Source organism: Molothrus aeneus, chromosome 7 (assembly GCF_037042795.1).
Source record: "Molothrus aeneus isolate 106 chromosome 7, BPBGC_Maene_1.0, whole genome shotgun sequence".
Lineage (NCBI taxonomy): Eukaryota > Metazoa > Chordata > Aves > Passeriformes > Icteridae > Molothrus > Molothrus aeneus.
Window position 1 is genome coordinate 16,981,627 of NC_089652.1, and position 23,533 is coordinate 17,005,159.

Genomic DNA, 23,533 nt, shown 5'->3' on the forward strand with positions numbered 1-23,533 from the left:
TTCATTCAATGCTGTTTCAAAGCAATTGCTGAAATTCAGCTACAAGGTGGCTAATGGCCACTGAAGCCTTGAAAGAGGAGGAACACGTGTCCACCAGCACTTTTTAAGACCAATAAAAATTAATAGGCAGGTTTAAAAATCCATTAAGTAAATTAGTTCTGTAGTTCAGTCTACTGGTAGCAGAATTGTGAAAACAACAGAAGCTAGCTTAAAATCTTTCCTCGTGAATGGTGCTCTGCAAATAGCAAGAGGGTAAAAGACCAGTTTAATTACTCTGGATTAAGATACTTGAGTTTTCACACAGGATTTCCTCATCACCACAGCATGCTAACTTTAGTCTGAGTGCTCAAAGTAGCGTGTATCACAATATTCTCTCCAAACTTTAAAAAAAAAAGCAAGTTTGAAAGAAATATCTGGGTTCTCAGCTACCAACTGGTTTGATAGTAGAAATAGCCACTAAGCAGTCAACAGCTGATGGGGTTTAATTTCAAAAGGTATTCAACATAGAGACGTGAAATTCCAAGACTGAAATGCAGGATAAGGGCAATCTGCCTCTCCTGGCAAGAGTGGTTTAATGAAAGACCAAGACACCCTGATACACTGATACTTAGTGGATTTGGCTGCAGTAGGACTTAGGACTGTTATATCAAAAAGCAGGCAGTAAGAATTCAGCTCTGTTTTCCAGTCCAGCTGGCAAGAGCAATCCCGACAAAAGCAGTGAGTAAGCAGGAGTGGTTCAGGAGCCTGTCATGGGAGATGCAGCCAGTCCAAGGCATGCAGCTGCTTTCTGCTCAGTTTAAGAGAGAAGGAAATAGCAGCCAAAACCTCATGACCATTGTATAACCATTTATAACCAGTTCAAGCCATTAAGTGTTCTTACAGTGAAGCATATAGTCAAATGAACATATTTCAAAGTAAGAACACAATGGTTCCAACAAGCCAAACAGCCTGAGCTGGTTCCCAGTTGTGCCCATGACTTCCTGAATGCACAAGGTTTGTTTCTGCCACCAGCATGTTCCTGGTGGTGCTTTTGGAAAAGCATCAAGTACAACTGACACAGCAGAACAGAGCAGCACCATTTAATGCACTTGAAATAATACTAGTCAGATCAGTCCTTGCCTGCACACAAGAACTCTCCCTTGAAAAGTTCCAAGTTGCCAGGGTTTTTGGAACACCACAGTGATATTTCTTTGTTTACTCCTGTATCATTGTGGCTACATGTACCATGAATAATGTGGAGGCAGAAGGACCTAGACATGCCAGCCACAGGCTCACAGTGACTCCTTTTTCTATGAGAACCACATCTGGTAGATAGATCAAAGTTCACAAGCAATGTCAACATACTGGAAGTGGAAACAGTGAGGCAGACACTTACATTAGTGTGCAAAATTAGCAAATTAGTTTCTTAAACACATTGCAGGACAAGCTGGGGATTAAAACTGGGAAACTACAGGATGAAAAAAAATTATAATCAAAAAACCAAAGGTGAACGAAAGATAAAAGCAGAGGCAAGACACACACAAGATGAAGGACTGACACCCAGAAGGTACTTTGACACAAAAACAGGAACTGACTGAATAAGTTCACATTAATTGTGTGCTACAGAGCTCCAAGACATTTTTTTCACCCACAATTTCTGATTAAGTTTTAGCTGAGGCAGACAAACATTAAGATCTCTAATGCATACTTTCATTCTCAGCCTAGTAATTGTAACTAGTTCACAACTTTCTTCCAAGTGTCCTGTCAAATGGATCCCATTCATGAACTACACAGAAATTAAATTTATTAAAAGAGGCATTTAGAAAGATCAGGGATCAACTTTCAGTGTTTTATTTTTTGAAACAGATATAATATTTTTCCGAGGTCATTTTACAGTAAGTGGCATACAGGCTATTAAAATGGAAACACTCGTACAGACATTTCAGCTTAAATGTGCACAGTATATTCTACAACACAAAAACTGTACTGAACATTTATTCTTGCTCCAGAATGACTTGGCAGCTTCAAAAAGCTAACACACATCTCCATTCTCAAAATCCATTTATAGAGCAATGATAAAACCAAAACTATGACATGATCCAGCCCAAGCACCACGCTTATCTCAGCAGGGACCTCTTGGAAGATCGGGCTGCAATTGCAGCGCTGTCTCTCTCCTGACCCTCAAAGTACTGCTGCTCTATTCGCCGACAAAATGCTGTGAGGTTACTGTAGTTCTTCACTTTTTCAGAGAGTTCATCAGTGATTAGCTGAGTAGTAAGGATTGTGAACAGATGTCCAAACACCAGAGCATCTAATTCAGTTGGTCTGGGAAAAAAAAAAAAGAAAAAAGAAGAAGAAAAAAAGAACAGGTATTTTGGAAGACAAGTCCTGATCAAGAAAAACCGTGCTGAGTAACCTGTAGCTAGTCATACTGCCTAAGAATTGGGATGAAATCAAGCAAGGCTAAACCAAATGTATGAAATCTGTCTAAAGGGTGTATTAAGAACTCTGCTTGTTCTCAGGATGGCATTTTCCTTGCTTTAGGGAGCTTGGAAATGTGGAAATAACATCTCTTAGACCAGAGAGACTTACTGATCTAGTTTCAAACCATGCTCCGCCTTTTAGTCCTGTAACAAGGGCAAGTGCTTCTCAGGTGGTTTGTGGCTCTTCTTTCTCTTCTGCAGATGTGTGTTGAAAAAATCCAACTATTATCTCACAAGGGGGGAAAAAAAAGGAGATGAGTGGAAGCTTATGACTCCCATTCCTTTTTTTGTGCTCTGCAACAGTTTGGAACTACTCGACCAACAAAAAAGGGAGTTCCATGGTCGCAGCTTCTGGAAACATCCCTTTTCTGAAAGGGGATTACACAGAAGAAAACAGGTGTTTTGGGAATGTTTTAGGTATGATGACCTGTCTGAATTGTCACCTTGGACCTTTAAGTAGTCCATGTATGTAAGTAGTCCATTTTAAAATAATCAATTTTTTTCAAATCTATTAATAACTTCAGAGTCCCCCTCTACTAACCTTCAATGTATGCAGCATGAAGCTTTCCTAACTGGTAAAATTTTTCCCTTTTGATTTGTGGATCACTAAGCACTCTCCAGTGGAGATGTGGACCTCTGCATAACAAACTTTAATCTGTCAGAAACAGGCTGCTTTTCTTATTTACCTCCCAAAGACTCGCAGAAGTCACAGACTGAAAACTACTGGACTAAAACCACAGATTTTCTTAGTCATATTTCAGACAGCTAAAAAATTTAAAGGTTGAAACCAGCAAAAAAGTCTGGTTAACAACCAACCAACACAAATTCCCCAAGTTACAATTCTTTAGAAATACAGAAAGAAAAATTAATATACACTATGTTTAATAATCAAAGGAGAAGATGTACCTTAAAGTCATCTTCTGTAAGGCATATTTCTGTATACTCTGAATTAAGACTACCCAACTAGTCTCAATTTGGAATAGACTAAGGGGCAAAGCCACAATGCAGAGAAGTAACCAAATGCTGCCATTTGAAGACATCTCCCTGTTCAAATGCAGTAAACTGAAATCCAGACCTGAGCATTTCTAGACTGATCTGTGCACAGGGGACAAGGGGGAGCTAATGTGATGTTATTTAAGTGTGTAACTTAATTGCATATTGCAATTTCCAAAATTGTGAATTATTGGAGAGGAAAAAAAAATTAATGAGCATATTGCAATTAAAAGAAACTGGTGAGAACAGAGGACATTCCATAGAGGTCAGGTAATTTCTTTTTTCTCTCCTGGCAATGTGAATCCTGTTTTTCACTTTGCATTTAGTCCTTTGTGGATCAGCTAGCCTTTCCCCCAGTTGTTAGAACTCAGACACCCTCATGCTAATTCAGTTCATTCAGAACTGCTTCTCGTGTTAAGCTGCCCTGATCAGGTTGGCACAACATACATTCACTCCTCTAGCAGAGAATGTTAACCCCAGAAATTCAAGTAATGCTTTAAATGTATCATTTTTAATAAGAAACTAACTATATAAAAATGTACATTTGTAGCCTACATAAGTTGTGGTAGAATCTGCAGAGAAGACAAGCAGAAGTAAAATGAAATCATAAATACAACAAACTTCCAGAGGCTTTCCCTTTAAAACCTTTAAATACTTATTCCTGAAATTTCATGTTTAGATTCCAGTCACACATTTGTATTTTTGCAACTACTCACACAGCATTAAAATAAAATAGGATTTTCATATAAATACATTTGTATGTATGTGGCTATATACCTATATCTCATATTGCTGGGTGCAGTATTTCAATGAAAAGTAACTTACTGCTTATTGAAGAAATATGGTTGTGTTCCTAATCTCTGGGAGAGAGCATGACAGCACTGATCTACATCTTCAAGCACCTATCAAAATACACAGGAAAGAAAGAAAAATCCATATTGTCAGGAAGTAACACCATTGCAAGAAATAACCTCCTTATTCTATTTGCACTGACAGTGGCAACAAGGAATGTAACATGTTGGAATACCAAAAGCAGTTAAAGTCAGTCAAACCTACACAGCAGGCAGGTACCAAAGTGTTACTTAATCTAACATTTGATGCAAGGCAACTCTGATTAAGTGCTTCCCATAACATTTACAACTAAGCTTAATGAAAGGTACTGAGTTAAAACCCACAACCTGCCACGATCCCACAAAGAGTGCCTATCAGCATCATACAGGAAGCAGGGCACAGAACTCACAACCTATTTTCCAGACTATGGCCTAAACTAACACTGACAGAGTTGTACAGTCATGGCAAAACATCCTTCCTTGGACCCCATCAAGTTGCACATAATTTAAAATTTATTGCTGCTGGAGGCAAATACCTGACTCCTGATAATGTTTAAAGTACAGGACATACATTTCACTACATCTGTTTCAGAAACATACTACTCTCATATGCCTATTAAAAAAAAAAAAAGAAATTAAAGAAATAAGGTTCACTTTTCATAGTTACCTGTTCAAGTGTCTTCCCAGCCCATCCAATGGCTTTCATCTTCCTCCTAACCTCCCACTGCTTCTGATAGGACAAAATGCGGTTCAGAGGCCAGGGGTAAGGAGAGCCATACCTGGGGTGAGTAATCTGTGTTGAAAAACAGAAAGGTACTGTGTTATAATGCAAGAAATACAGATACCTCTTGAACAAAACAGCTGATATTTAAACATTTCTCTCAGAAAAGGAGCTGCAGAAGAGAAAAGCAGCTGTGTGTATGCTCTAACTATTTGCACAGAACCCACTGTTTGCAGCATAACTATTTAAAGCTATTATTTCAGAAACATGAACAAAACCTGTATCTATTCTGCTGTCAGCTCCCTCCAGTAACACAGCTTCCCTAAAATGTGTATGAAAGTGAAATTAAAGTGAAAAGACTTTATCATTAATGGTATAAACCCCCATGTTTCATTTATGAGTAGGGACTTGCAGTTGTGAGCAAAAGTGTTTTCTCATTAAATTTTAATTAAGATGAATGCTGCAGAACCACTCACCTCCTCTACTGTAACATCATCACACCACTGGAGATAGAGCTAGGAAAAGAAAGAACACTTACTAAAACTCCCTAATAAAGGAGAATACAGAGACAATCATTTTTCACTAGTAGAATTTTCTTTTCTAAATTAGATTAAAACTTCCATTTCATTTCTTCTCATAGACCTTTGATGTACAAAAGAAATTAAAACTGGAAGGCAAAAGCCCAGCTGCTATTCCTTACTTTACCAGCCCCAAAACTAGGCTGAGACCAAAAGTCTGTTCCTGTTGCCCACACCACACCCAGCCCCAGGCACAGGTGACCAGCCCTCACTCCTCAGCCATCTGCATCCTCCCAGTGCTTCCCACACTGCTCCCACACCAGCACTGAGGCACCTGAACTGGCCACAGACAGGCAGCACAGAGGATCCCAGTGGGACAGTGACAGGGGGTGGCTGGCCAGCCAGGGGATGCAGTAGGACCCCAGGAACCACTGGCATTTTCTGTCAGTTACTTCAACAGCTGTGTGCCACACTTGACACAGGTGAGGGGAAACCCACAGGAACAGGTCAGCAAGCAATCCACAGTGTAGGAGAATTTGTTCCTGTCATTTCACCTCAAAAGCTGATGAACTAATTTAGGAACAACACTTTTTCCACTACAGGGAAAAATCCTAAAGCTTTCTTGCCTACAGGGTGTGGAGTTACTAGGGTTTGCTGTACCTCTGCTGTCAAGAGCATATTATTGACCAATTCCATGTAGGCTTTCATCTCAGCTTTTTGGACTTCATCCAACCCATCACTGAGAGAATGGCCCTAATGGGGAAAGAAAAAAGACACACATGTAAGAATGGGTATTGGAATATTCAGCAACATATGACCCAAGGACCTTAAACATCAATGAGCTTTGGCTCAGATCCTATTCTCTTGCATAGTTCAATAAAAAATTACATGTGAAATTTTTACATACAGTATCCTTTACAATTAAAACCAAATCATCATTATGTAACTAATCTAATCCATAAGGAATCTAAGCTAATCTACAAGAAATTTAGACTGTTATCAGTTATAGATGAGCACACTTTGAGCACACAACCTCCTGGTTAGTGTACCCCTATAGCACAAAGTAAACACAAATTTACATCCGTGATACAAATTCAACTTCTCAGTGAAAACATGGCATTTTTTAAAATAGAGGGGAGGGCTGGGGGTGGGAGAATAAAGGCAAAGTTGAACAGTATCTGACATTTCAGGATTTAAAACAGTCAATTCTAAGCTTAAGACCTTGAGACCCAGAGATAAAGCATGTAGGAAAACAGTCTCAGAAACTGGCACTGGAATGCAGCTATTCTGCATAGAATTTACTGGGAGAATTTGAGGAAATTACAAAGAAAAATATTTTCACCTCACAAACTCCTGTTCCATAATATCTGTCTTTTAAAAGAGTACTAGATTCCTATATTGTTTTAACAAATTTAGTAAGATTCCAGAAAAGCACACTAAATCAGTGCAATGCTAAGCAGGATTAACATTCATAATTAATGAAAACAATGTACTTTTACCTTGGCTTTTACAAACTGGACTATGGGTCCAAGTTCAGATACTACTTGATTTCCCACATGAATAAAGGGTACTTTGCCTGTAAAAGGAGAAAGGTATTGGAGTAATGAGACAGAGGTGGTGGGGCAAGAGAAGGGAACAGATGTAAACCTTCTCTGAATTATCATTAAACCAATATAAAGAAAGGAAACAAGGTAAGTGAGTAAAAGTGAGTAAAAACAGTAAAGGGCTCCAGGAGTAAAGAAAGGGCAAAAAGAATACATGTAATTCTGCCTACATTTAAAATTGAAGCAGAATCATTTTCCCTCTTGTTCTCCTTGTTTTTAGGAGAAGGAAGTGTTCAGACCTAAATTACAACATCAAATGCCAGCAAGTGTGGACATGAGATGTGAGTGGCAGAGAAGCCATAGCATGTAAGTGTCACCAGTCCTAGTCCTGCACATGCAAGATGTTCCTGTGTGCCTTGATTCAGCATTTCAAAGCTCTATTTACTAACAAATAATTCATATACCTGCATATTTTGCTTTTGCATGGGTTTCACTCCTCCCAAGCAACTGTTGGTTTTGGGTATTTTTTAAATCACCTAATTTCACTGCTTTAACCAAAAATATCAGTACCAGCAGTAGAACCCATATAGCTGGCAGACATATACTGACAGGCACTTCCATATGGCAATCACAGCCAGAGCCAGGTAACCAGTAAATATGGGCCTCCTCACATAACAAAAATCTGGGACAGAGCGCGAGGATCTTGGCACCTTGTGTTCTGTAATTCTTTCTGATTTTTAGGCAATTTTCTGAAGCTGGTGTCTGGGCATTTTTAAGCAGTCACTTCCAACAAAAACAGGCTGTGTACCCTTCTAATACTTAACTTTTTGGTGGTGGGTTTGAATTTTTTTCCAGACAGTCTCATGGATCTGAGGAAGATTTAAAATCACCTGTCACCATTTACAGTGAAAATGCACCATTTGGTCTCCTGCATTCTGGCAATCAACTCCCACACAGAGAAACAAAAGAGAACCTTTCTCCTGTATTGTTCCATTCCAGCAACAGGAAAATATAACAGCATTTCCTGGAATATTCCCTGGATGCAGAATAAAGCCATTTTAGGACACATATGTCTTTCGGCTTTAGGGCATTTGAGAAAAGGTTTCCACCAGGCACTGAGCTGTGTGAACACTTTACACAGGTACTGTTACACATGGTGCCAATGTTATTTTGCATTTCACTGTTTTGATTGCTTGCAGAGGAGAAACTGCTCTGGAGAGGAGGGGGAAAGGCAACCCACACACAGCAGCACTGCCTGTTATCAGCAAGACAAGGCCTAGTTGCCATGGTATCAAAATGGAGGTGTAACACAGTAATCTAAATGAAGGCCACACTTACCAGATGGGGACATGTACTCGGCGTTTGCCCTGCAAATCACCCGGATTGGCAGATTGCACATTTGCAAAAAGGCCTGGAAACAAAGAGTCGCATTTGAAAAGCATTCATACACCAGTGGCAAACAAATGTGGTGTTCTCCATGCATTTGCCTGTGTTAGCTGGCTCCCAGCACACACTTATGAAGTATAGCTCCTTGCATACTGTTCTTAGGAAGAAAGAGGAAGGGTAAGTAAAAGAAAAACAAAGGAATTTTGACTTCTTTAGACAACTATTTATCATTCAAATGCTGACTGGAATTCTTCTAATGCAGTTTCATCTATTTTTTATTGTTTTTTCAAGATGGGCAAAGAAGCAGTATCTGACAGACACAATTAGTGCTGTGGCTGTACAAAACTGAGTGGCATTTTGCCCCTTTTAAAAACCACAATACTCATTTCTCCTGGCTAAAGCTGGCTAGTCAAGGCAATGTTATGTAACATGGCAAACACATATGGCACCTTTCCATATTATAATTACAATTTTGCTCTGTGACACTGTCAAAGCACAAGTCTGGTTTGGGACAAAGTATTATTTTTAATTTATGGGATTCATGGAGAGCATAAGTGATAAATTTGCCATTTCCTTCTATCTGTGTTCTTAGATTCAAAGCTTTCTCAGGAGGGTAACAATTTCTGTCAGCACCTGCCACTACCACAAAATCCATAGGCTGTTTCTGTTGAAATACCAAAATGTCAAGACAATTATTTGCAGTTTGGACAGAACACGGCAAATAAGGAATCTCTTACTTGCTAGAGATTCTCACAGCTCAGCTCACTCCTATCATTCATTTTGTCTCTGCAATTAGAGAGGTGACAAGTCCAGATTCCAAAATTATTCTATTAACTATTTATACAATGTGACTTGAGGTAAAAAAGGCCTAGAGCAACAAGGCTCCCACCATGAAGAAAAAGAGTGCTGTAACACAGCACTTTGTACACAAGCCTCCTCCCTGCTCTTCAGAGAGCAGAATCTGGCAGTAAACCACATTCTCACAGCTTTAGCTGCTCAGACTCTAATCACACACATGAAAGCAAACTAAACCCTAACTTTAAGATTCGCTACTCTTCATAATAGAGCATAGATTCTAGTAATGTTAGAAATCATTTAGTCTACCCTCAACTAAAAAATTAAAAATTAAAAATAAATATAAGAAGTCCCTAAAGTAAACACCAAATCAAAAACCTGAGAAAACTTTCTTGGAATAGTCATCTTCAGTTCTGATGAATGCTTCATTAGGACTGACACTGAAAAGAATGATTCGTGCTTAAAACTGGATTAACCCATCCAGTGCTGAATTTACCAGATCAGTCTTCCTGCGAGGTTCTGAAGCAGTGACCACTGACCACTGGAGCTGCCCCTTCAGCAGCTTTACAAGGCTTCTTCCAGCACCCCCTTCAGCATCCCCATGCCAAGACCTGTTCCACTTCAGTCTTTGTCTATATTTAGGATTGGCTTTAAGATGAGTGATGAAATACACCTAAATACGTAATTTACTCTGTAATATTAATAGTATAATCTAAATATAAAATACAATCAACCCAAGAAAACAATTTTTAACAAACCCTGCTATTACATCTTTTAAAAGATAGAAACCCAGGTAATACAAAGACCAGTATATCTGTTTGTTATGAGCTGTGACTTGTATCCAAAGCATGACCTGCTCAACTTTAGGTGCTCCTTACAAAATGTTCTGCAGCAAAATGAAGGAAAGGTCCACAGTATAAGACAATTTTCATCCTTATTGAATCTACACTGCTTAACTAATCATTAACTAGAGAAGTAGGCCAGTATCTACTTCTTGCTTCAGCTTGAACTAATGGTCCACTGGACACCCTTCATGTCAACTAAAATATTCATGTGAATCAGTAAAAGACAGCAGTATTATCCCAAATTAGGAGGGCTCAGTCTAAGAAACAAGCCTTGCAATTTGCATTACTATGAGTACTTACATTCTTTCACTGATGTAACTGACAGGCTTTGGAAATTATTAGCATTAACAAGTCAGGTGGTTTTGACTTTTCAAGCACAGTGAATGCATTCCATATTTATGGAAATTATAGTTTCTTTTAGAAAAAAAACCATGGACAAAGATCATGACCAATGGATCCCTATAAATATTCACAGCCAGAAATTTTTTTCTGATGCATTCAACTAGGTATGCTAGATATTAGACAATAACTGATATTAGATAGTAAGTGGCATGAACTATTACCAAAATAGTTGAAACTGGAACAGATCAAAGAAATCTTAGAGAGAGAATATAGAACAAAGCAGCAATTTCTCTGAGTCTTTATCTCATTACACGCTTTAGCCCAGTGATCAAGGGAGGATTTGTTCCCTTTTTGACCACTCACACAGAATGTCAAGAACCAGCACATTTGGTGTGCAGATGGTATGAGACCACCATGGCTTCCAACTCTGATAAAAGATGCCACGGAACACTGATTACTTCAGCTCAGAACATCTTGTTTCCCTTTGGGTATCTCACATACACAGTTTGAGCAGGCAAGTTACCCTTGCTTTTCTTGTGAGAGAAATCTTTTTCTGTGAGCAAATGGGAGTGTACTCAGCTCCTCTGAGTGCTTTTGGGCAAAAGACTGAAGGCTGAAACCACCCCAGTGCAGTTTCACTGAGATTTATGAAGATTTATGAAGATATCAACACCCCTTCAAAGACAAGGCATCAGAAGTTGAGCAATCTGAAAGACCAAGGGCCCAGGCTCATTCTAGTACATCAGAGATTATTGTTAACATCCTAAATTTGGCTGATCAACTTAAAAAAGGACTGAAAAGGGCCAACTGAATTCCAAGTAACATACAATCTAGTTAATGACACCCTTGTGAAAATTCACCAGAAAATGGCAAGCAAGACAGTAACAGCAAAACTAGAAACAAGATATTTAACTGAGCACAGCCTGTCCCACCTCGCAAAGTTGCCTGTAGTTCCAACAGCATTACACTTCCAGCTCCCTTCTCCTCTGGAAAAAAAAGTGTACTACCAAAGAACAAAGAGGGTGACCCTACAGGCCTCAAGCTGGATCTCCTCCAGCATCAGAGGAACAGAATGTATCCTTTCTTTGGATGAGCTTAATGTAAGAAACAGATAAAGGCGTTAAAAAATAAAGATTTGGCTTAATAGGGTCTGTCAGTTTCTCTCCCACACATGCTCTCTGCCTTTTTCCTGCAGTCTAACAATCTCCTCTCTCACACTCTTCCAGCCTCTCTAGCTGTAGCATTACCTAACACCCAGAAAGAGAAGGAAGAAATATGAAAAAAAAACATTTTTAGCAATGATACCTCTCTTTTTCCAGGCTGAAACCATTGCATCTACAGTGCTGCTACTGCCCCTGTGCACCTTGTTTTTAATGGGAGACTTTGCTGTAGACAGAGATGGAAGGTTTCTGCACATCCATGAGGAGAAAGGGATGAGAGCAAGGCAAACAGAAGCAACCAGATGAATAATGTCTGTCCTCCCCTATGGTCCCAATATTTACTCTTACAGAGTAGGGAAGAAAGAGTTGTGGACAATGAATTGAAGAAAAGTATGGGGAAGCATCTCAGTGCCTTTCCTGCCCACTGCACACTGCCTGTGGTTTGTACTGAACTGCCTTGCAATCACAGAGAGGAGCATGAGCCACTCTGTTTTCAAAATACGGTGGAACAACCAAGTTGGTATTTTTGCTGTGAGAGAATGAGGTATTGGCAACTATGTAAACAGGGCTGATAGGAAGCTTTGGGATGACACTTGTTACAAAATTAATCAAATATTTTATGCCTATCATTCATTTCAATCATGGCAGGTGACACCTCCTGCCAGAATTATGAAGAATATTTACAACAGCACTGCTTAAAGGACACAATCCATGTAAAGCTTGCTTCTTATAGCCCACCCAATTTAAAATTCAAAATTTAAGTAGGATGTTTGATTTCAATTATCTAGAAAAACAATCAGAGCAATCACCTTTGCACTGATTTGGCACAGTTCAAAAGCCCAGAAACCACAGCCAGACACAGGACAACTCAGCCCACCTTTCCCTTCCTCCTCCCTCCCCACCCTCCTCTTCTCACAGGACTGACATTCTCATCTCTGCTGCTGCCACCCCCAGAACAATGCAAGAAAGGGGTTCCATTGTGTCCTCCTCTGATGACAAATACGGGAAGTGGCTGTATATGAAATACAATGGGAAGGCACAGGAGAAGGGAAAGAGGAGTTTTTTTAATTTATTACTACAGTTGATTGGTTTAGGAGTGATTTTCACTCTTGCTCTCCCTTCCTCTCTGCCCTGCCAGCTAAGGACACCGTCAGCCGGACACACGACACGCGCTGGGCAGCCAATCACCCTGTCACAGCTCCACCACAATGCTCTCCTCTTCCCCTACAGCTTCCTCCCAGAAAAACACATATGAGCAAACACATACACTCATTAAAAATGAGTTACAACTTGAAGTAAATCATATCCAGATTGCAGTTTCTGAGATCAGAGGCAAGAATGAAATTACTTATGCCAAGACTCAAATAGCTCACAATTTACGTCGCCACATGAGGAACACTATTTTCAGATGGCACAGTCCAGGCTTCATTTGAAGAAGATATATTCATGGTTAGTTTTTAATAAAGAACGAGCCATTCCAAACCATCTCTTACTCAGCAGCCCTTCTAAAGGCACTCACACAACATACTGTTAGGAAGAAGGAGTGAAATGCATTTTCTGTTTTCATTTTATGTTATTTCATGAGGATACAATGGACAGTATGTGATGACAACTAAAGAGTTATTCTCTACTTTACTGCAGGAACACATTTTAAAATTAAAACCTATGAAAAAATCTACAGAATAATTCAGTTTTCATATCAAACAGCTGCAGTCCCTGTAACTGAAATAGTGTGTCTAAGGTTATAAATGAAAACTGTTCAGTATCATTGCTTGAGTGACAGATTAAATTCCTAATCCAGTTATGGTAATGGCCACATGTGTAGTTTAACATAAATTAAGATCTTAATTATATTTGTGACTATTTTAAACAAAATAACAAATTCCTCTGTACCTGTGAGTGTAATTTATAGCAAAGCCACGTTCATTCTCCAAAACAATCTATTTTATACTGCATCATGGCACTGCCTCTAATGGTATAATGTAATTCTTGTTGTAGAATGTACAAAGAGTGGATTCACTGGTAGCACAGAGGTTTTGAAGATAAATGAAGATTCTATTCATTCAGAGGTAATTTCATCTTAGAACTATATGAAAGATGTTTCACTCACAAACAGTACCTGTATAGCTTGGGATTTAAGAATGTTTTCAGCAACAACACAATGCTGCTAGATTGATTATGTTGATACTGCATTCCTCATCATGAAAAATTCCAGCTTTTATTCTCTTTTAAAAAAAAGGGATTGGCAGATTTTCATTTCAGTACCAAGCTTTTGTTTAAGACTCAGCAACAAGTTCAAATTTCTGCTAATGTTTTGTCTAGAGAAAAACCAAACCACAATTCATAGACACACAGAGAAAAAAAATCACAAATCTGTCAAGGGCAATTAATCATGTCTGATTTACACATTTATTTGATTACTTGTTGAAGTAAATAAGCAATTGGTCTGTGTAACACAATTTTAAATTGCTCAAACTTCCTTCTGTCCTTCAGGCCTAAGAACAGACAATTTTAAAAGCACTTTCCTGGAATATGTTAAGACCACTTACAAGGACATTGACTGCACAAGCAATTAATACATATCTTAACCAAATGAGCTGCAGGCTCTGTGACCTCAGGACAGCTGTCAGAATTTCCAGAATTCTGAACATTTTAGACAGCCTTTTGAGACTAACTGCATAAAGATTCCAGAAGAACCTGTAATAAAAGAGACAGTCTCAACATCCACATTCCTCTTCCTGACAAGTTGGAACAGTGCAGAAGATGCTTTGAGCTGCCATTTGAGGCAAGAGGCCTGGCAGAGTGCAGCTGTATTAACCCCCTCCCTCCTACTTGGCCAGGCACTAAATAAAATGGCTTTACCTGCACCAGGCATCAATAAGGAGACAGAGCCTGGACAGACCCTCTGCTTCAGACTGAAATACACTCTCCTATGGTGATTCAGTTTTAATCTACTTCATTTTTCCCTCTTTAAAGTTGTAGCATTGTTTTGTTATTGAGATATATCTGTGCATTGCTTTTGGTGGCTTTTTTTCACTGTGATAAGCCAGATAAGCAGGAATGCTGTATAACGATAGTTGCACATGGAGAATGGTCATGTCATGTCACCCAGGAGGGTGTTTTCACTAACATTGATGGGAAGAGGGCTGAGTGTCCACAAGAGCAGAGCCTTCATTCTGTTACATTCTCCTTTCAATAGCTCGATATTCATTACTGATTAGTATTTTCCCTTAATTTTAATTAATTTTCAGTGAAAATAAAATTTCATTCAATATCAAGGCTTTGCAGCCCAAGATCAAGTGGACTTGGCTGTATAATACACTACTTCAAGTTAACAAACAAGAAGTGCAAACACCAAGATCTACCAGAGATAATCCACTTGCTACTTGAAGTTATGTTGTATTTTCAGAAAACACAAAGAATCTGAACCCAGTAAAAGCCAAAGAAATTGCTAAATTAGTCTGATTCCAAAATAAACAATGAGCAGAAGAGGAATTAAAAAACAAAAATAAACAAAAATAAACAACCCTACCAGAGAAGTTCCACAAGATGAGAACAATTTTTGTGTTTGGTTGGTTTTTAACTACTATAGGCACCAGCACAGTTACTCAGCAATTCCCAGAAGACTGTCATCCCTTCTCTCATCTGACATGTGGTTATTAAGAGTCCAGACTTTATTGCACAATGAGAAGTTGTAAGTCCAATCATTATTAAAACAGCAAGACTCAATCAACTTCCTATATTCAACGTGCAGCCCCCTCTCCTCATTAATTACATCTGCAGTGAGAGCAGCTTGCTCTGCTGTCTGCTTGCTCTGCTCCCTCAACCAGCAGTACCTGAAACGCCATCTGTGTTGCAGGGTTGGCAACTGTGAAACAGTCAAGTTTTACTCTGGCTATTACTTACTATGGCACATGGATTGCATGTGTTATTTATGTGTAGATACCAGTGTGTGTGTCCCTCTGAGACCTGAGAGCAGCTTTACAAAGAGGTGCTACAAGGAGATTTTATAAAATACCTGAAAGACTGGCTACAACACATTCAGAGTCTAGCAGTTAAACCGTGTTTCTTAAAGATTTGGTGGTGGCTGATTCCACATGCTCTTTTGACTCAAATTGCTAATGTTTTCACCACATGGAAGTTCAACAACCTCAAACAAGTTATGCATCTGCTGTGGTGATATTGATGTGCCCCAAATCAGTAACAGGGGGAAAAAGAATGACAGTAGTAGGAAAGAAGTCCCAGGTACCAGGCTCCTGTTTCTCCTCCTATCCCTCATTCCCAAATTTTCCTTTGAGAAAGACACATATCCCCCAACTCCCACCACCCCCTTAAAAAAAACCCAAACCAATAAACAGACAAACAAGCTCTCATCAAAATAAAAAGCAAATTCCTTATGCAAAACACACTGTTGTATTTAAACCTCTCTGATCACTACATATCCTACTATCGTTTCAAAATGGATCAAAGACATCCTTTCCCTGTCACAACCATGTTACACAGATTCTTCAAAATTGATACAATTCCTCAATACAGAATTATTCTATAAAGTTTAAGATCAGATATCCACCAGAGCCATATTTATAGTCATGGCTACTATCAGCTGTCCAGCTAGAGAATATTGAAGAAAAACAAGGATTTTTAATATATTATAGTTAATTTATCATCTAAGTGACATGTGTAGGATAACAATGTACTAGAAACAGTAAAGAAAAATGATGCATTAGAAAAGGAAATTTTAGGGTTATTTTGTTGGTGAGATGGGGGGGGGTTGTGTTTTAAATACAAGCCACATATACATCTATTGCTACATGGGAAGAAAATTCATGAGAACCCCCAAAAATACAATTGTTGGGATAAAAAGGAACACTGAGATCAATATAAAACATACTACTCAAACCAATAAACACTGCCCCATTTATTAGGTGTATCAGAGGTGATTCCTCTTTCCAGCAAAGGATAAAGCTATCTTCTTCCTGTGATCAAATTTACTCTTAGAGCTATCTCCTAGAGTGCCAGACTGGAAGGAAAAGTTAAGAGATCCTGGAAGTAACTACCATGATCAAGTGATCCTAACCTTTTCACCAGTAATATCAGTTACAATCTCCACGTGTCCCTTTTTTGGTAATGAAATGTGACCTCTTTGGACAGCCCTCAAAGACTGCCTGCTGAAGCTTCTCTGAGCTAGACCACACACAAAAAGCAAGATACAGGAGAACACTGCAACTCCCTGTTAAGCAAAGCAGCCACAAAACTGCTTTGAAGGACAAGAACCTTACAGACATCCTGCTCCCCACCACTCTGACAGCCAGGCCTTTGCTACTAACAGGAAAAACGTCCCCTTGAGATTTGGGGTTACTGAACCTAACAGGTTAATGGAGATTACATGGACTTCACAGCCACAGAGGTGCTATTAAGTCAATTAGAGGTGCAAGTTTGTCAATTATATGGACTATTTCTAAAAACCACATTGGAGCTCCAGTCTGTACACATGATGAAATTGAAAAAAAACCTACCAGAGACACAGAAAGACGTGACGCTCACAGCTTGAAGCAAATATGCCCTGAGTTTGGGCATATTTGGGCATAGTATGAGCTGTGAGAATTAAATGACTGGCAAACATCATGAAAGATGCTACAAGACAAACGTGCACAGCAAGTGACAAAAGGTATGAACTATGCAGTTCCCAGAGTAAGTAGGCAAGCAGATACTGTACACAGACCAATATAAACAAGAATACAAGGAGCAGAAGTCTACATAGGACTTTCAAAATCCTCAAACCATTTAGGCTCTGGCACTTCAATGACAACGTAAAGCAAATCAGAGGCAGGAAGTAAGTCATTCATTTTGGCACAAATAATTCTTAAATTAATCTTTTAGATAAATATAGTTATGTTACCTAGATAATAATTTAAAAACTAAAATTGCATCTTTAACATCTTTAGTTTAGAAAATATGATATTTTACCTGAACAGCAAGGGAAGATGCATTATCAGAAAGCAAAATTTGGTCCTCTGTTGAAAGAAAAAAAAAAAAGAAGAAAAAATAAACCACACAACTACAAAAAAACAGTGCCCCTTTAGCTACTGACCTGTAACTGTATATGATGCTGGGTTGCATTTCTTATGCATAAAACAAGGAGCACATATATAATTATTATGCAGCAGGACTAGAAAATCTATAATATAAATATTAAAAAACAGGAAAAAAATACCAGGAATTTTTCTCCCACAAATGCAATTGCACTTATCATATATTATCACCAATGTTCAATTAAAAAAAAATAAAAAACACTACAAGAAAAAAAGCAAATGCCTGACTTTTATGCCAATTACTCTCCTTCTAATCAAAGTTAAATAAAATCGCATCTTCATACCTCCTCTGGCTAAAAAGTAGAAGTATTCAGAAACCTATAAAAGCAGCTTGCAGCTAATATTGCACACTGTGTCTAGGTCTGTCACACAAAAGAAAGATGACAAGTTCACTGCAATAAAAATTCCATGCTTAGAAGACTAGAGCTGCTACCTATTAGTCTTCATTACTTTGCAGTCTTCTGACAACTGTAGCAGGCTGCTGAGCCCCAAATGGGGGCCATAATGTGATCTGATGATATATGAAGAGCTGCTAAAGGGAGAGTGAACCATCCTAGCCTATACATTTTAACAGTTCCTTTTTACTGAGAGCCCACTTTACCACAAGACTTCAAAAATCTGCTGCCTCAGCTATTGGTGCAGTAAATCTGCCAACTGTGCCTGCAACCACATCATTTTACACTGGCTACAGCAGCCAATATAATGAGTCAATAATAAACCAAGGACCTTATAGGCCATGAATAGCTGGTTTATATTGGCAGATGCAAGCATAACTAAAACTTCTGACCAAACAAAAAAACACAAAGGACTACTTTAACAGTTCCTGTGCTTCCTTCCAGTTAATTATCATAGTGCATATTTAATGTGTTTTCTAAAAATAAGGTAATTATTAATTGCCCAAACCAGGGTACCTACCCTTCAGTTGCTGATACAATGCAGCATTTTCAGGCCAAGGCTCTGCGGCTGTGGAAAGAGAAGAAATTAATTAAGCAAGCTGAATACCAATGTGCTTATAAATGCTAACTGAACACGAGTGTTACCCAGAGCAAGAATTTAGACTGCAAAGACGATGATGCAATATTTAGCCTGCCCTAAAAATGTCCCACTGACAAGCTCTCCTGCTGTACTTCTCTCCTGCTCACGGGGTACATCATGGAGAAGGAAGTCCCAGAATGTAATGTTGCAGGAAGAGCTAAAATTCAAGCTACATTACAGAACGGCCTTGTAATTCTGAAGCAACTGATGCAGCTATTTTTCCTTCATCATAAAGATATCCTTGTGCACATTCCCATCCTAATTCTGGCCACTCCCAAGAGCAACTATTTATTAAGATACTAAATGAAGAATTCTGGAGAGAACAGAAGAAGATACAGAGGAAAGAAACACAAACCTCCAATGTGTGAAGAATGCTTTAGGGAAATGGAAAAGCTTTCTGCCTTTTAAAGTTGCGTCCTCGCAATCCTATGTAATACCCACAGAGCCAGGAGCCCAGGCATGTCAGAACTCTGCCCACCACGATGACCAGAGCTGCCTACAGGTTTAAGTCATGTACTGCTCAACCCTAAAATGGGAATGTCAATATGCATTCATGAAACTGAATCATCAGTTCAAAACAGTTGAGCAGTTGTTAAAAAAAAAAGGCAAGGAAATAAAAGACAATCACATCCTCTAGTTGAGAACCATTGCATGTAATCAATCATACACCATATGAATGTAAGGGAAGGCAAAAATAATAATCAGTACCAATTTACTGTTAATGGTAGCATTAAGGTAACAGTTCATCACATTTTTTGTATCCATTACATTCCTTATTAATGTCTGATTAAAAATCTGTTTTTAAATATTGGTTCAAACCTTGCATTCTACCCAAAATAGCCATTTGTAAATAAAATTTATGTTCTAATCATGTAAATTATTTTTTAAAGCAATAGTGTATATAAATAGCTATGCGTGGATCAAGCATAAATATGTCACCAGATTAAGTAAGGCTTTGCATCTTTGCCTTTAGAACTCAAACTGAAAAAGTGCACAATTTTCTAACTACCATTCCTTTTGGATACTCATGAAGTATTAACTTTTGTGGGAGTCACACAAAATGTAAAGCTTAAAACACTGTACACAGTTTTGTGAAGGTCACTGCCTCTAACATTAAGGCATGGAGCCTATCAGAGTGATACTAGTACGGGCATGAGAAAGCAACTAATCACATTTAAGTGTCATGGAAAAATGTTTTATGTTTTATTGTAGCAGTTATTGGTTTTACACCCTGCCATTAAAGTTTTGCCCTGAAGTAAAAATTCTTGAGGTGGAAGTACATCTACATCTTTAAATAAAAAGAAACTAAGATAGTGTCTGCAGTACTACAACCTTAAGCATTTAAGATAATTTATCTAATATACATTTCCTCAAGTCCACTGAAGTCTTCCAGGAGCAAATGAAAGGAGGAAAATAAGAATGTTATTATTATATTTTAGCAAAATTATCAGTTCTGGACTCTGAGATACTTACAGAAGTAACTAAGTGACAAAGTTACAATGATCTTCTAAATGCTCCAGGCAAACAGTGAAAACATCCTTTTTACAGGCCCAAAAGGGTACAGAGAGCTTCAATTGCATGCACCCATTCCTACTGAAACTTTTTGCCTGATCCTCTTCTGACTGAAATGTCAGATTTATAACTAATTCTTGGATTCCAGCCTAAACTGGAAGTCGCCTATGGCTGAAATATTTCTGGACCGCAAAAATCAAGCAAACTTTTCCTTCTCAAACAAAAGAGCTAGGTACATTCCAAGAAATTCAGATTCTAATTCCAGTCTGATTTTGGCACTCAGCTATACACAGCCATGGAGATACAGAGATATAATACACGCACACACCCCACCAGCTTCTTGGCACACAGAATCCAAAACCACACTGCTGCTAAGGCATGCCATATCCATGCTATAAACTAAAATACAAGTAGAAGATCGTTTGTATATTTTTTGCCCTTTTCAGCTTAAATCTTACTTCCACAATCTACTGATCACATACTTATTTTCATGAACCAAATCTGCTGACCCTAATTTTGTTAGCGATGATACAAAGTCTTTATCTCACAGTCCTAGTACACAAGAGCAGACACCCAACCTGAGGGAAGGAAAGGACAAGGAAAGTTTAAAGCCTTTGCATTCACTTACACACAGTTTAGTTGTGTACTAATATGTTTCTGATGAGTAAATGAAACAAGGACAAACAGCCAAATGAAAATCCCAGCCTTCATTATGAGTACACCTGGAACTCCAAATTTCAGGTGTTGTAAGAAAATGCATAATACACCCTGCACTTGGCACCTGACAGTCTCCAGAGTGAGGTCACAATTCTGACCATGTTTGGATGAGGTAAACACATTCTCACAAGCCTTGAACCAGTCTTCAGTTCTTTGTATGCAAAGAAGATCAAAGGTATAACTGATTTCACTGTTTCTATACAGATTAGATTTTAAAATTATCAGTTTCACATTAAGATTCACATGTAATTACCTATATTCTAGAAAATAAACAAATTCTGCAGTATGCATTCAGAATTGCATGCAGATCATGTTCCACAACACCAGATGTACAAATACCTGTGCAATACTCTGGAAATCAAATAATTAAACACCCATTCACTATCTGTCCCATACCTTACAATTTCTACTCATTCACCCTCTTCCAAGATGTCTAGAATATGAAACATTTCTTTCAGATGAAGCAAGAAGTTTAAATACACACTGCTAGGTAAGGGGTGCAGGCTCATCAGGTCCAAGCTAAATTCAAGTAGGAGCTCCCATGCTGCCTTTGGTTAGTTCCAAGGTGCAAACATGCAGCCAAGGGACACCAGAGCCCTGCTGGGGAAGAGAGGAGCAGGAATCACTGAAGGCTTGTCACATGTCTGCACAAGAGGAGAAAGTGTGTAACATCTTTAATGTGCAGCAATGACTCTTGCCTTATGAATGTAGGTGAAGACATAATTTGTAGAATAATAGGCACTAATATTACACGCTGCTTCAGTTCTGTCATATTTCCAATCCATCAAGTTGATTAATGCTATAATAACTCCTCACAAACTTATCATTTGTGCACTAATGAAGTCAAATCCAGTTTATCCTTCGGCAACTATAATCTTCTGGTCTGTAGATGTTCATTTCCCTGCTAACCATGGCTACTGTGGCACTCGGTATATAAAGAGAAAATTAACAAATGTGATGTCAATTCAGCTTCAGAAGCTTTCAACACAGAATCACATTTACGTGTTAGATCCTACGCAACAGACATTTTTATCATTACTTGCTCACAGGATGAAATAACTGCCTGGAAGCATGCCTTACAGGAATAGCTTCTCTACATTTCTTAGAAATAAGGAACTATTTCATTCTTTCTTCTGCCTCCATAATCAGAGGAATTACTATTGTGTGGTTTTCAATGGGTCTGTCTCGCAGGCTTGCAGTCTTTAGTAAAAATTGTTTTCCCACCCTACTGAAACTTTTCCCATGATTAACAAATTCAAATATTTAGTCTTTCATGTGGATTGACTGCTGTTCAGGACAATCAAATCTCATATTATTGTCTTTCCCTACTTCTCTACCACACTGCTAGTTGATTAAAACAATAATGCCAGTTATAGGAAACAGCCTATGGGAAACAATCTGTGGGATTATTCCCCCCCCTTCTACCCTCCCCCATTAACAATGTCTGAAAAGGGCTTGAGTTCAAAAGTAACAGGGAAATAAGAATTAAAAGGATGTGGACACAGAAAACATCACTACATTACCCTTGTAATCCTGGGTGCTGAGAATTTAGCAGACACAGCACCCCAACAAATGGGGAAGTCAAACAGCAAGCAAACTTACTCCAAATCTTCTTTGGTTTTGTGGTTGACTAAAAATGCATGAAAATTTCACTAAGCTAAATGAATTTGTTAGTCTAAGTGTTTTACTTATTAACAGTTTAGCATAGAAAATGCTGAAGATTTCAAAGTGATAACAGGGTTCTTAGTTGTCAAATTAAAAGAAAATTCTGTGAACTGGTGCACTGCACATTCCCAGTAGAGTTTGTAACTATTGAAACAGATTCCTAACTCCTCACCTGTCATATCGGAGAATGACTCAGAAAAAAACATAAATTTTGCTCTTAAAAAGCAACTTCCAAAGCACAGAATGAATCATGATAGTCACATCAAATTCTTTGCCACTGAAGGCATATTGCATTAGGTGCACTTTTCAGATTTTCACATAGTGTGAAATGTTTTACTTGAGCAACATTAAGACCAGAGACAGACATTCAAATAACAATCTGATTTCAATGTTTCCAGATGTTTCAGACTGACATTTCAACAATAGGACTCTACCTACCCAAATACTTTTGGGACAGTAAGAGAAAAGAACACAAATATGTGTAAGAAGACTCAAGAGCACTGAACCCCACTACCAGCAGGAGATCAGCAGCTCACCTGAAGCCTACACATCTCAGCTCCAACTAGAGCTTTCAAAACAGGACATACTACACTTGCAAACTGGTGAACCTTAATTCAAAGAATGAGAGGCAGCACTAACATTCCCCCAGTGAAGTCTGCTCAAGAGGAAGCACCATATCACTAAGATGCTCTACAGTGCCTCAGCCCCACCAATTCCTTGGCTGGGCTGGTCAGAATCTATTTATGAGTGCACAAAACTTGATTTCAACTTCTACACTCTGAATTACTGGGAAACTCTTCATCCTGTGTCAGTGCTGCCAGGATGTACGGGGGAAACAAACATTTTTATCCACCTTCCCCCAGCAGCTTCACGATGATGAAAGAGATGTAATGAAATAAATGGTTTACAGTTATGC

The 23,533-nt window shown here is 38.6% G+C and overlaps 1 protein-coding gene across 2 annotated transcripts in view; it reads right to left on the reverse strand.

The window, feature by feature from the left end:
• Positions 1–1,814: 1,814 nt before the first annotated feature.
• The window catches only part of MTX2 (metaxin 2), a 29,893-nt gene continuing 8,174 nt past the window's right edge, over positions 1,815–23,533 (reverse strand). The window contains exons 2-10 of one of the 2 annotated variants that reach the window (XM_066553817.1): positions 18,604–18,651; positions 17,564–17,610; positions 8,407–8,479; positions 7,024–7,100; positions 6,185–6,277; positions 5,483–5,521; positions 4,953–5,078; positions 4,281–4,357; positions 1,815–2,304 (exon numbers count right to left, since the gene is read on the reverse strand). In XM_066553817.1, coding sequence (XP_066409914.1) covers positions 2,097–2,304; positions 4,281–4,357; positions 4,953–5,078; positions 5,483–5,521; positions 6,185–6,277; positions 7,024–7,100; positions 8,407–8,479; positions 17,564–17,610; positions 18,604–18,651 — 788 coding nt within the window. In that variant the 3' untranslated portion in view covers positions 1,815–2,096. The other variant, XM_066553818.1, reaches the window with a different exon arrangement.